Below are 13,918 nucleotides of genomic sequence, written 5' to 3'. Positions count from 1 at the left end.
ACCCTGACGTGCACCTCTCCAACAATGTTACAACGCAACGTAACAACGTTTCACATGCTCCCTCTGCAAGTGTAATTGCACGTTAATACGGAAATCAATGTAGAAGTATAAACGAAAACCAACGCGTGGCCTACAGCGTAGAAGCTCTGAAAGGTCCGACACAGAAGAATAAATCAGCCTTGAGGGTGTGAGGATGGAGCTCGTGCTTTTTTAATCGAACGGTTTTGTTTATGAATCAAATGGTACGATTTCGTATGAAATTGCCAGATAAAAATGTTTTTATCTTGAGAACTTTTAATGAACTTTTTAAATGGATACTTGTCTTATCTAATAGAAAGATCTAATTAAGACATTAGGGGATTAGGGGATAAAAGTAGGCCAGGAAAGCATAATGTTTATAAAAAAAACAGCTATTACGTTTGTAATGTGTGTTATGTAAGGGATAATGTACATCCAGCCGGTTGTTATCTCAGAATAAACGGAGGGGTCTTGCATCAGCCTGAAGGGGTTTATTCTGAAATAACAACCGTCTGGATGTACATAATCCCGCTTATTACACTGCTACTTGCCACTTAAGTAAATAATTAGACACGAAATATTGATCTGGTTGAAATATTTTCTTAGGTCTTTAAACTCAAAGCTTCCGCGGAGAGAGCAGTTGCTAGCGCGGCCAGTTCAAACTAGACGGACATTTAAGGGATACGGTATAGTCATACACTTATTACACAGAATTTCGCCACATAAATAATTATGGAGATAAGATTGATCAGATATTAAATCGGTTTAGAATTTTACCTGTGTGTTATCCTATAATCCAACCGTGTACAAAAAAATAGTAACAAAATGGCAGCAGCGTTTGTATGAAACAAGAGAGAGCAAGCCAACGATGCTGGATGGCATAATTAAATAACTGTATGCAAAATATTGATACGACTGAGTTTTGATATTTTATTAGCTCACTAAATGCAAAACTTCCACGAAGAAAAAACTTTCCAAGCATGCGTACAGCGCTGCTGACTTCAGTAACCCGGATGAGCCTGCGTTATCTGTTTTCAGCGATTGTTATCGAGGAATAACATTCACTGGATGACGCGATTGACCAATCAGAATCAAGCACTCCACAGAGCTGGTTAATAAAAATTATAAAAGCCATCATTCAGTCAGTAGTAAAATATGTTTGTCAGATTTGATTTGTCAGAACATATAGTAATGATTTAGTCAGGAATTGAATATGTGTTTGCTTATGTACTGTGTAGGCATACAGGGTTTGGAATATGAAACTGAAACACCCGGTTTTAGACCACAATCATTTATTAGTATGGTGAGTGTGTCCTTTTGTGGCCAAAACAGAATCATTTCGTCTTGGGGACGACTGATACAAGTCCTTCACAGTGACCAGAGGGATTCTGAGCCATTCCTCTTCCAGGACAGTGGCCGGGTCACTATGTGATGCTGGTGGAGGAAAACGTTTCCCTCAAAATACCCCAAAGTGGCTCAAAAATATTTCAATCTGGTACTGTGTAAGCCATGGGAGATGTTCAACTTTACTTTCATGTTCATCAAAGCTTTTTGTCACGAGTCTTGCCGTGTGTATTGCTACATTATCATGCTGATACACTGCACCCCATTCAGGGTATCCCCCGTGCTTTACTCTGGACTCATCAGAGACCAATTCATGTTTCAAAATGTCCACAGCCCAAAATTTGCACTGCTGGCCATTGAAACTAACATTTGGCTGAGTGACCAAAGGTTTGTCTATAGCAGCCCGACCGTGAGCATTGACTCTGTGGAGATCCCGACGAACAGTTTTGGTGGAAATAGGAGAGTCAAGGTGTGCACTTAATTCTGCGGTGAGTTGGGCTGCTTTGGTTTAATGTTTTTTAGACAGCTTCCTCTTGCGTCAACAGACGTGGTTGTGGTTGATCCTACATGGAGATATGCCGACATTACACTGAATACCGTGGCACTCGATACACAAAGACTTGCTGTCCTGGTCAAAGATGAGCCAGCGAGACACGCACCAAACATTTGTCCTCTTTTGAACCACTGTAAAAAATATCTTCATTATTTGTAATCACAACTTTTTTTCCTTTGTCAAATCAACTTAGATAATTAATGTAGTTCAGATAACATGATATTTTGATTAAACCAATCTCCTTCATTGCATTAACTCAATTGTTTAATTTCAATGAACTCAAATTTTTAAGGCAACCAGGTAACTTAACTTTTTTAAGTTAAACCAACAATGTTTTTTTTTACAGTGTAGATCCTTTTCCTATTTTGCACCCAAACTCTGGAATCGTCTTCCTAGCCTTGTTTGAGACGCAGACACACTCTGTCAGTTTAAATCTAGACTAAAAACATCTCTTTAACCCGGCATACACATAGAACATTATCAATTTATATTATTCAAATCAGTTAAATGATTGTTAGGCTGCATAAACTAGGTCAGCCGGAACCGGGAACCCTTCCCATTACACCCGATGTACTTGATACGTCGTAAGAAGAATGGCATCTACGCTAATATTAGTCTGTCTGTCTCATCCTTATCACGAGGTTACCGTAGCCAGCGGGATCTGGTCCATATCCAGATCAGATGGTGGACCCGCACCTAGACACGACCACAACACAGCCCTGAATGTCAGCAGAGAACGTGTCTACTAGACAATCCCCTGTGAAGGCCTTGTTGGCACAGATCCACAGCAGAGACCAAAGGAACCAGACAGGGCCTTCACACAGACCCTATGGTCAGCTTCAGCTCAGCGTGATGAATCATAATGACACCATGTTCGTTCGTGAGCCAGAGGAGGACTGAACTCATTCTGCCACCTGATGGAGTTTGAGTTCCTCGCCACTGTCGCCATTGGCTTGCTTAGTTGGGGAAACTTAATATTCAACAATATTATTGATCTGACGTAGTTGGATGAGAAGTGAATTGAGCTGAACGATTAAAATGATTATTATTTTTTTCAGAATTGATGATCAACGGATTTGAATAGACACTGCTGAATCGACTTCAGATGAACAACAGCTAAAATGCATCTTTTTTCATTTTTATCACTGTAAAGCTGCTTTGAAACAATCTGTATTGTATAAATAAATGTGATTTGACACATTTGTCAAAAAAAAAATTGTAAAACCCTCCCCAAATTCAAAATTAGAATATTGTGAAAAGGTTTTCATAAGCTGTAAGCCATGCATAATCATCAAAATTATAACAAATAAAGGCTTGAAATATCTCACTTTGCATGTAATGAGTCTATATCATATATTAGTTTCACCTTTTAAGTTGAATTACTGAAATATATGAACTTCTGCACGATATTCTAATTTTTCGAGTTTCACCTGTATACAGTGTTTTGGTTTACTTGTCAAACCCCTGGAGGCCTACAATACATCTCATATCAGTGCTGTTCTAAAGGTCTCAGCCTCACCTCCAAATGTTTCATTTCATTTGAGGTTTATAAAGGAAACCAGATCGACAGAAACATTGTTAGGTTTATTACTTAATATGGATAAATGAATGAAGCTTGCATTGGTTGTGGGGATTGCCAATAACCAATTATTAGCAATTACCAGTTACAGAGTTTTTTTAAGTTTGATTCTCTCAGAGAAACATTTTCAGCTTGTTCTTGTTCTTATGGGCACAATCAAGTTTTCAATCGAGGAGTTTCACAACAGTCACGTAAAACAGCCCACATTATGCTTTAACACTTAAAATATAATAATAAAATAAAATATAATAATAATAATAAGGTCAAGTTTAATTGCAAAAGAAGATTACATTTCATAAATGCGTTGTAGGTAGTATACAAAGTATGTATTAGCTAGGCCTACTCTAATGAACTTTTTCTGTATATAGCTAGAATTTTGTTTGTCTGGGCGTAATGGGTCATGTGTCAATAAATGAACCAAGTGTTCACAATAAAGTGGACTATATACACTGTAAAAAGGTTTATCATGTAACCCAAATGTTTTAGTCATGCAACATCTAAATAAAAAAATTGTTAGCCTATATGTCAAAAATCGACTGATTAAATACGATTTCAGTTGCATTTGCACTTTTTAATCACTGGTTCGTTATGAAAATCAATAGTAAAATGTATAATGAAACTCTTGAAACACCTTTCTGGGAGAGAGAGAGAAAAAAGCTCTTTAAGTTTTTTGATCTCTGTCTCTTTTTTCCCCGTTTAACGAAGCATCATGAACATACGCAGTAATTTACATTCTAAGTTAATTGTCAAATTTACTCAGTTTTAGACCACACTGACACACATGTTACGCAAAATATTTATTTTGCAGCAATATACATTATCTACGAGTGAATTTAGAGAGGACATAAATAATAAAAATAAATAAATAAATAAACAGATGCAACAGTACAAATCAGCAGTCATGGAATCTTCAAATACAAACTATTTACAAGTCTAAATCTTTAATAAATAATGACCAACACATACAGCATCACTTGAACACAAATCTACGGTAAACTTGCAGTCAACACTATTTTTTAAATAGAAGATATGCCTGCCCAGGTGTGTCAAGTATTTCAAGTCCCAACTTGCAAGAAGCGACATGACATGAAGTAATAAGATATGACTTAGTTTTTATTTCTAATACGCGTTTGAACAATTTCCACTCTTTAAATCTCGTCAAGATGACCAAACATCTCGTAAAATACATTTGCTTAACACCCGAGCCCGCTAAAAGACCCGATTCTTTCGATTCTGACCCCAAAGCAGCTCCTCAGTCCGCCTTTCTTGAATCGAGTCCACGAGCGCTTGGAAGTGGACAGTAAGTCACCCAGGAGACGCTCGAAAGCTCTGTCTTTTCCCGCCAGCGCGGAGTTGCGCGCGTCTGATTCCCACAGTTGCTCCGCGCGCTCGTCCAGTGCGCTCTTGTCCTCTCGCACATCTTTCTGCTCCACCGTCGACTCATCGGACTCCACGAACGGCGTGTTGACTTCTTCATCTAACAACTGCTTAAGACTCTGCTGTAAACATGTATCTGATTAGTCAGGGTCTAATAATAAACGTTTAAGTGTAGTGAGCTACGACTGAAAAACTCACCTGTAAACTGGAAACTGGTTTGGCACCGACCAAGTTTAAAAGTAGAAGTGAAGACACGCAGAAAATAGAGATGTTGGCGATCATTGTTGTATTGTGGAGAGCAGCTCAGTATCTGTGCGCGGCTCTGTTTAGTCTTCGCTCGTACCCAAGCACCGTGTCCAGGTGCGCTCTTTTATTTAGCTGGTTTCGTCACGGTCACCCAGGGAAATCCAGCAGACCCTACGGGGAGGGCTCTTCATTTTCATCAAGATCCCACCTTGGTCATCACCGATCATTAAAATGGTGACGTGTGCCGGAGCCTCCTTCAAATTGCACTGTATGTCAAGCGCAGAACATCATCTCGTCTTCTTGTCATGGAGGTACACACTCTAGTCTATGGCCTCATATGCGCACACGCTTAAAACCTGGAAACTGATTTTTTTTCCCCACAGTGATGCCATATGCCACATTTTTGGTTCCCCAAAGAACCTTTCAGTGAACATCACTAACCAGTTTCCTTATATTTTAGTAATCTAACGATTATTTTTCCTTTTTAAAGAGCCTTTTGTGCTTTGAAAAGGTTAAATGTTCTTCTTGGAACCATTGATGCCAGTAAAGAACTTTAACTTTAAAAACTTTAAACTTTTTTTAACTTTAAAAATAATTTTAATTTGAATCACTCTTAAAATAAACCCCCTGCGCAAAGTTACCTCCATTTCAACGGTGTGCTTGTCCGTCATATGTCGGTATCAGGAGGGTGCAGACTGTGATGCCAGACAACGTATTTTTTCGATATCTACCGCACATCTAAACTGCGTCAGTTATCACCTGGTGCTGATACAATCAAATGAGTTTTTGGAAAACGATCTTAGATAATTATTAATAATCTGTATTCATATGTATTAATCATGTTGATTACAACAATGTTGATATTTGTAAATGAAAAAATATTATATATTAATCATGTAAATTTCCTGCACCTGTCATAGACCTAGTTTGGACGTTGAATAGATGTCCAGAATTGGTCATGGACCGACGGACCCAATATAGACATGATCTGCACGTCTATCCGACATCCAATGTTTAGTGGGCTAGCTAGATCATGTCAATTTCTTGCACCTGTCTCAGACGTCCAAATGGCATCACAGTCTGCACCTTCAGGGAACCAAAATCGGACTTCCAAACATGACAAAGAAAAGACCTCATTTGGAGGTAACTTTGCAAACCTAGATCATGTCAATTTCCTGCACCTGTCTTAGACGTCCACATAACATCCAGAAAATGACCTATTCCGGCGTTCAAATATTGAACATTATATTGACGTCCAGGTGGGGTCATGGTTAGATGTCCAAATAGCAGACCTAGATTGCAGGTTGCATAAAGGTCAAAAATTGGTCTTGGACCGACTGACGCAATATAGACATGATCTGCCTGTCCAATAGACGTCTGATGTTTAGTGGGAAGCTTCTGAAAGGGGGTTTCACAGCAATGACATGGAAGAACCAATTTCGTTTCCCCAAAGAACCTTTCAGTGAAGAGTACTTAAGAAAAACAATTACATTCTAATAATCTAAAGATTTTTCCTACTAAAGAACCTTTTGAGCTTTTTCATGGAACCGTTGATAAAGAACCTTCATTTTTAATAGTGTACCCATCTCAGTGTTTTTATCCAATGTTTTTATCCTTTTTATCCAATTATTGGTGCATTTAGTTAAAGACTGTACACAAATTGCCAGTGCTAGAAATAAGTGAGGGTGTATTCTAACTAGAAGCTGCATGTCAAGTGTTTGGTCTTGATATGTTTAAATGCAATATTTATGTTAGTTAGACCTAAAGCAAACCATCCCTAAACTGCTGGTTAAACCCCATTTTGACTTTACGAACACAACATGCAAAAATGAGACCGTTTCATGAAAGCTGAAAACACTGACAGGGGTTGGAAGCAGCATGTATCCTTCATTTATGAAATCCCATAGTCCTGTGTGTGTTGATTGGTGGGGGTGGAAAAAAGAAAAATGTTAATGTCATTTTTAAATCAACTTATGATTTAATTTCTACAGAAAAATAATCATTATAGTTGAATCTGTTCTAAATCATAAGAGCCAACATTATGAAAAGCTGGTCTGAGTTTCATTGAGAGGTATGAGTTCAGTTTTGGACAGACTTTTTCTGTCAGTTCAGTTTCCAGGTTTTCATGCAGTGTGTGGTTAACTCTTGCTCTAAAGTCTTCTCAAAAGAGATTCATTGCTTGGACTCAATGTGATGTGAATGCATAGCAGTGGTTTTGATGTAGTGGTGAGGCAAAATATCTTAAAAGAACTGATAAGAATGTAAATGTGTACCTTGAAATGCAATGTAAGTCGCTTTGGATAAAAGCGTCTGCCAAATGCATAAATGTAAATTTAAATTTAAATGTAAAATTTCCTTACACCTAAAGATGATCCAATAGACCTCATTCACAGCAGCGCCATCTTTGATTTTTATCGGGAATGAAAGCGAGGCTGTGAGGGATGTACACACATTTCTTCAGTGAGTTGAATTGTTAGTCAATGTTTTGGGATTGCTCTGCTGACGAAACACTGCAAAAATAACACTAAAGATTTACGCAATTGAATTAATAGTAAAATTTCATAAAATTGAATTGAATAATCCTTATGTATTTTAATTGAATAATTGAACAATCAAACAATCCTTATCAATTATTCAATTAAAATACGTAAGCATTATTCCATTCAATTTGATGCGTCTTTCCAAGAAATTTCAGTAGACAAAAAAACCCCCAGACAATATGAGCTGTGGAAAACTATAAGTGATCTAGGAGCTTTATACAGCTTTTTACAGCAGATAACATTGAAAACACGGTAAGTCTATCCTTCACAGCCTTGCTTTCATACCTGTCATGGCGCTGCTCGAATAAGGTCTATATAACTATAGAAATATGTTTTCGAAAAGCTTCAAACAATAGAAAGCAACACACAATAGAAGTCTTCAGCTGAATTTTCCCATGTGCTTGGATTTGTGACCACCTTTACTTGGTAGATGTTTGATCACATTGAAATAAACATAACCCCAACCACTAAAATGATTAATACACAAAAGAAAGCAATTTCTCAACACTAGCTGAAATATATAATTTTTCAATCAATGTTATTTTAAGTAAGATGTTTGGAGGTTTATTTTCCTCAAAACATCGCTCTGTGTATTTGGACCTGGCATAGCAACATTGTCTCTTGGGGTGAGACTATGGGTCACATAATGGCAGACAGGAGAAGTGTTTAGGAAACCTATTTGAGAACAATTATTGTTCTTACAGTTGCTTTTGGTGACGCCAGTGGCTCCGAAATGACACACTTCAGCTTTAACCCATCTTTGTCTCTCATTACCATCACATTGTCTATTGGCTGCGTTGTTATATTCTCTCATATTTCATTTGGGAAGCTCTTAACTTCAAGCACAGTTCACTGAGCACTGCTCTTTCCCTGATGAGAAGCCGATGGGGCTAATTAAGGTTTTAATGACGGGCTGCACTGCAGTCTGTTTCAAATGTCATTTATTTGCTAAAGAGATCCTATTCATGATGTATAATAAATGTGTTACAAAATAAAACAACTGGTACACTGCAAATCATGATTAGATAGTTCGGTATTTAGATATATGCTTTACTTGTCCTTTTAAAAACGTATAATTTCAACACAACAATTAGTGTTTAAAATGTTTATAGCCACATGTCATTAGACTTGCAGAGGGAAAGATATCATCCAGATGGCCTCCGACCTGTTTTCCTAATAGCTGCTCTAGATGCCGATGGCCGCTAAAATGCTAATCAGTCCCTGTTTGCCTTCACACTGTGCTCCAGTGGAAAGCTTGCAAGAGATCATCAGTCAAGCCCTTGCCACCTGTCCTCCTCACGCTGGGTGGAAACTAGCCTCAGGGCTTTATTGGTTTGAGCCAGGCCTCTCTTGGGGTTCAACCCAAACCTGAATAGCCAGCGGTCATGTTAAAAGGATGGGATACATTTATCTTAAAGTTTCTTGCCCTACCTTGATCTTGTCGTGAGACTCGTGAGAGATTTTTTTTACAGGATTTAGCTGCTCACAGGCTTCATGTTTGAGATCACTGATCACAAAAGTGGCCTAATTTAATAGAATATTCTAAGTTTAAATTAATCAACAGTGTTTTTCTTAGCACATGTAATATTGTGTCCCTTGTTTAGGTTAGTTAGCTATTTTTTGCCACACTAAGGCCATGTTAATGCTAATGTTGTTTAGTACTCAAGCAATGAGCATTTGAATGTTTATGGATTGGCTCATTAAAAACAACAACTGTTTTTACGAAACACAAAATAGCTGTGCTTGCCAGAATAATTCTGTAAAAATACAGTAAAAATGTAAACATATTTCAAGTCAAGTCGAGTAAAGTCACATTTATTTATATACCGCTTTTTACAATACAGATTGTTTAAAAGCAGATTTACAGAGATAAAGAAGAAAACAGCGTCACAGTCCAAGTAAATTCAGTGATGTTTCATTTTTTTTGTAAAAAAAGTTATTAATTTAATTCATTTAAATATATATAGCCGCTCTGGAGAAAACCATGATGTCATCGTCCAGCTCAGTTCAGTTCTCATAATGTCAGTTCAGGCAGATCAATATTATTGTTGAAAATTAAATTAAATGTCCCCAACTAAGCAAGCCAATGGCAACAAAGGTGAAAAAAGGCGAAAAAGGCGAAAAAGGCGACAGTGGCAAGGAACCAAAACTCTATCAGGTGGCAGATTGGATTTTAAAAAAACTTGGGAGAAACCAGGCTCAGTCGGGGGGCCAGTAACTCTGGCCAATGAACGAACAGTGTATGATAATGATTCAGGCAGCATTATAGGTCAGATATCAGATTGGATTAGAACAATCAGAATATTATCCAGTTCCATCTGGTTGAAGATCGGAGTCACGCCGGTATGGAGACGGGTTTGTCGAGGATCAGTGTCGATGGCTGTCATGTCGATGAGGCCTTCACAGGGGGAGTCTAGTTGACACAATCTCTGCTGACACTTCAGGGATGCGTTGTGGTCGTGTCTAGGCATAGGTTCACCATCTGATCTGGATATGGCCTGGATCCGGCTCATTACAGTAAACCTTAAATAAAAAGAAAGACTAAAATTAGCGTAGATGCCATTCTTCTTATGATGTAACGAGTATATTACAAAACACAGTAATATAACACACTAAGATCCTTTAACATATACTGGCAACCACCATGATAATGCAGGTTGTAAAAGAGGAAGCCACATGAAAAATCCCCAAGAGAGTAAGAGTCATTCACACAAATACAAAACATCATAATGATAACACACATGACAAGTCAAGTCACATTTATTTACAGTATATAGCACTTTTGACAATACAAATAGTTTCAAAGCAGCTTTACAGTGATAATAGGAATATAATGCAACAAATGACACTTAAATAATGCAATAAACATTCATTGAACAGTTTGTGCTAAGAACATCACTGATACCTTAAATTGTTACTTCTTTAGAATAGACTATTTTATTTCCATATCATACGGTATTGATGTTTTGTCAAGATATTCCACCTTTAATAGAGAAGGAAATGTTTTCCACTTTAGACTTTGAGAATGAATTTAAACATAACTTGTTTGGTCACTATTAAACTCCACAGAGTATGCTATCTTTTAATTTAGGGCCCAAAGAAATCCATTTTATTTCCCCCTAAATTCTGTTTTCCATTGAATTTTTTCTGTATTCTGTTTTTTTTATTATGTAATACAAATGTATCATAAAAAATGGTGTCTAATTAAATTAATTAATACAACTTAACTTATGAATTAATAAAACAATCTAATCAATCTTTTAAAATGTAATCAAATTAACAATTAGCCTAATTTACAACAAAACATTGCATTTTTTAATCAAATAAGATGCTGCACAACAGAACTCTTTAAATTAAAACATAGAGGATACAATATCTTGGTTATATGATATATTTTTTTCAAAATTATTATCATTATCATTACTTTAAGAATTTATTTTAGTATACTATAATAATATATTTCTGTCACAATTTCTTTAAGTTATTTTGACGTAATTTAGATAATTTAGTTCCCTATCGGTCAGTCACTGTCGACTTTACATCAGAACAACTAACAAATTGGGATCTCACCTTCGAGTGTAAACAAAACAAGCCAATGGACATTGGCGAGCGAGATTTGCATCGCAAACCATGCCCCGCAAAACGGTTATATAAGGATGCATGCTGCACTCGCTCAGTTAAGCTTTTGCTAAATTAATAACTTTTTTACAACAAAACTGAAACATCATTGAACTTACTTAAGCTGGACTGTAATGCTATTTTCTTCTGGAAACACACTTTGTTGCATCATTTTCCTGTTATCTCTGTAAAGCTGCTTTGAAACAATCTGTATTGTAAAAAAGCGCTATATTAATAAATGTGACTTGATGTGACGGTGGTTGCCGTTTAAAGAGCATTTCCTCTGCATTCACTGCAGTCTAAAAGAGTATTTTCTCTGCATCCATTGCAGTTGAAAACTAAAACTAAAAGAGCACACGGCAGGCTTTTAATAGTCCCCTTTGCTATGTCCGACCTAGTTCCTCTGCCAATCAGAGGGCTACTTCGGTGAATGCATGGGGTGACCAGAGGATTACAGTGGGACTACGCTACACTGCAAGTCTATCAGGCCAAGGCATTCAAAGAGCTGCACAAGGGTAGTTCTGACCCAGGGTTGATGCAGGAACCTGGTTGGGCAGTCGATGTCTACACTTGCGGTCCAGGAACGCCATCTCTGTCTGAACCTGGCAGATATGAGGGAGACTGACCGCTCCCAGGCCGGCCTCTTCGGCGACACAGTCGAGAACTTTGCCCAGCAGTTCTCGGCAGCAAAGAAGCAGACGGAGGCGGACAAGTATGCTCCTGTCCTGCAAGTCGAATTCGCAGTCCTACTGGCGAAAGATGCGATTATAGCCGGTCCCTCCTGCTGATATGAAGACAGGGTTTTACAGACGTATTTTATTGTACCCAAGAAAGGCGGTGGGTTACGCCCAATCTTGGACCTGCATGTCTTGAATCGGGCCCTTCACAAGCTCCCATTCAGGATGTTAACATAGAGATGCATCTACGAATGCATTCGTCCCCAAGATTAGTTTGCAGCGATCGACTTGAAGGACTCGTGTCATGTCTTGGTTCTCTCTCGACACAGCCCGTTTCTACGCCTTGCATTTGAGGGTCGGGCATATCAGCACAAGGTCCTCTCCTTCGGGCTGTCCCTGTTGCCTCGTGTCTTCACGAAGGTTGCGGAGGTAGCCTTTGCCCCTCTGAGGGAGCACGGTGTTCGCATTCTCAACTACTGTACATTGACAATTGGCTCTTTGTGGCCCACTCGCGAGAGCAGTTCTGCGAACACATGGTGCTCAGACACCTCAGCCATCTAGGGGTTCAGGTCAACTGGGAAAAGAGGAAACTCTCCCCCATGCAGAGGATCTCTTTCTCTGTATGGAGTTGGACTTAGTCAACATGACAGCACGTCTCACGAACGAGCGTGCTCAGTCAGTGCTGAAGTCCTCTGGCAAGCATGTGCTGGTCTGGACGGACAACAATGCGGCCGTTGCATACATAAACCATCAAGGTGGTATACACTCCTGTTGCATGTCGCAACTTGCCGGCCATCCCCTTCTCTGGAGTCAGAAGAATCTGAGGTTGCTTCACGCCATTCACATTCTGGGTAAGCTCAATCGTGCAGCCAACGAGCTCTCACGACAGCCCACACTCCTGGAAGAATGGAGACTACACCCCCACATGGTCCAGCTGATTTGGAGAAGTGTTCTGTGTGTTCTCCGTAGTGTCCCTTTTCTTTGGAATAGGCACGCTTTCCCAGTGTTATCCAAATAGTCTCACTGTGTGGGTAAGAGCGAGCAGCACTGACCTCTGGGTTAAAGCACTGTCCCTTCTCCTGTCCCTGTTCCTTCTCAGGTGCTTGGGGATTAGGCAGCTTATGCGGGGCGCTGGAAGTGGCAGCAATTGCCGCATTTTGGTAGGGATCCCAATTAGCCAGTAGTTTTTGTCACAGGTCGAGGTGGGCCAAGCCAGACTGCACCCACCCCTGGACCAGGATCACCCTGAGGAGCGCGTCAAAGGAGGAGGCAGGAGACAGGAATAAAAGAATAACAACTTTATTTAATGTCTAAAAGCAATTTGAAAATCCTATCTAAAATCCTCTTCCTTCCACTTCCCAGGAATCCAAGGCAACACCGTGGTAAGTTATGGACAGGTAGGTATCGCAGGTGAGTAGGTAGGACAGGGCTCACTTCCTTCTGGCGCTGGTGCCAGACTCACAGTAGTGAGTGACGAACCGGTGGGTATCCCAGGTGAGTAGACGGTCGGAGCTCACTTCCTTCTGGCGCTGGTGCCAGACTCACAGTGGTAAGTGACGAACAGGTGGGTATCCCAGGGGAGTAGACGGTCAGGGCTCACTTCCTTCTGGCGCTGGTGCCAGACTCACAGTGGTGAGTGACGAACAGGTGGGTATCCCAGGTGAGTAGACGGTCGGAGCTCACTTCCTTCTGGCGCTGGTGCCAGACTCACAGTGGTAAAGGACGAACAGGTGGGTATCCCAGGTGAGTAGACGGTCGGGGCTCACTTCCTTCTGGCGCTGGTGCCAGACTCACAGTGGTAAAGGACGAACACCACACAAGGGCCTCCGGGCCACAGCAACCTCAGGGTCGTCGGCGGAGCAGAACTCTTTTTGGACAGGCCGGATCAGAACCTCCAGCAGAGACGTACCGTTCTCATGTGGGTTGTAACGGGCGGGCACTTCACACCATACAGGTGGGTTTCAGG

General features: G+C 39.7%; 1 protein-coding gene across 1 annotated transcript; it reads right to left on the bottom strand.

Annotated features, from left to right (window-relative positions):
* Positions 1-4,687: 4,687 nt before the first annotated feature.
* On the bottom strand, positions 4,688-5,208 carry nppal (natriuretic peptide A-like; the record flags this gene model as incomplete). The annotated part of the gene is made up of 2 exons (XM_079638124.1): positions 5,070-5,208; positions 4,688-4,990 (listed from the first exon to the last, which is right to left on the bottom strand). The coding sequence occupies exons 1-2, from the start codon at positions 5,151-5,153 to the stop codon at positions 4,688-4,690; spliced, it is 387 nt and encodes a 128-aa protein (XP_079494250.1). The 5' UTR covers positions 5,154-5,208.
* Positions 5,209-13,918: the final 8,710 nt, after the last annotated feature.

The sequence above is a fragment of the Phoxinus phoxinus genome, assembly GCF_949152265.1.
Source record: "Phoxinus phoxinus genome assembly, chromosome: 15".
Lineage (NCBI taxonomy): Eukaryota > Metazoa > Chordata > Actinopteri > Cypriniformes > Leuciscidae > Phoxinus > Phoxinus phoxinus.
Note: the sequence above shows the minus strand (reverse complement) of the source record. Positions and strands in the feature narration are given on the sequence as shown.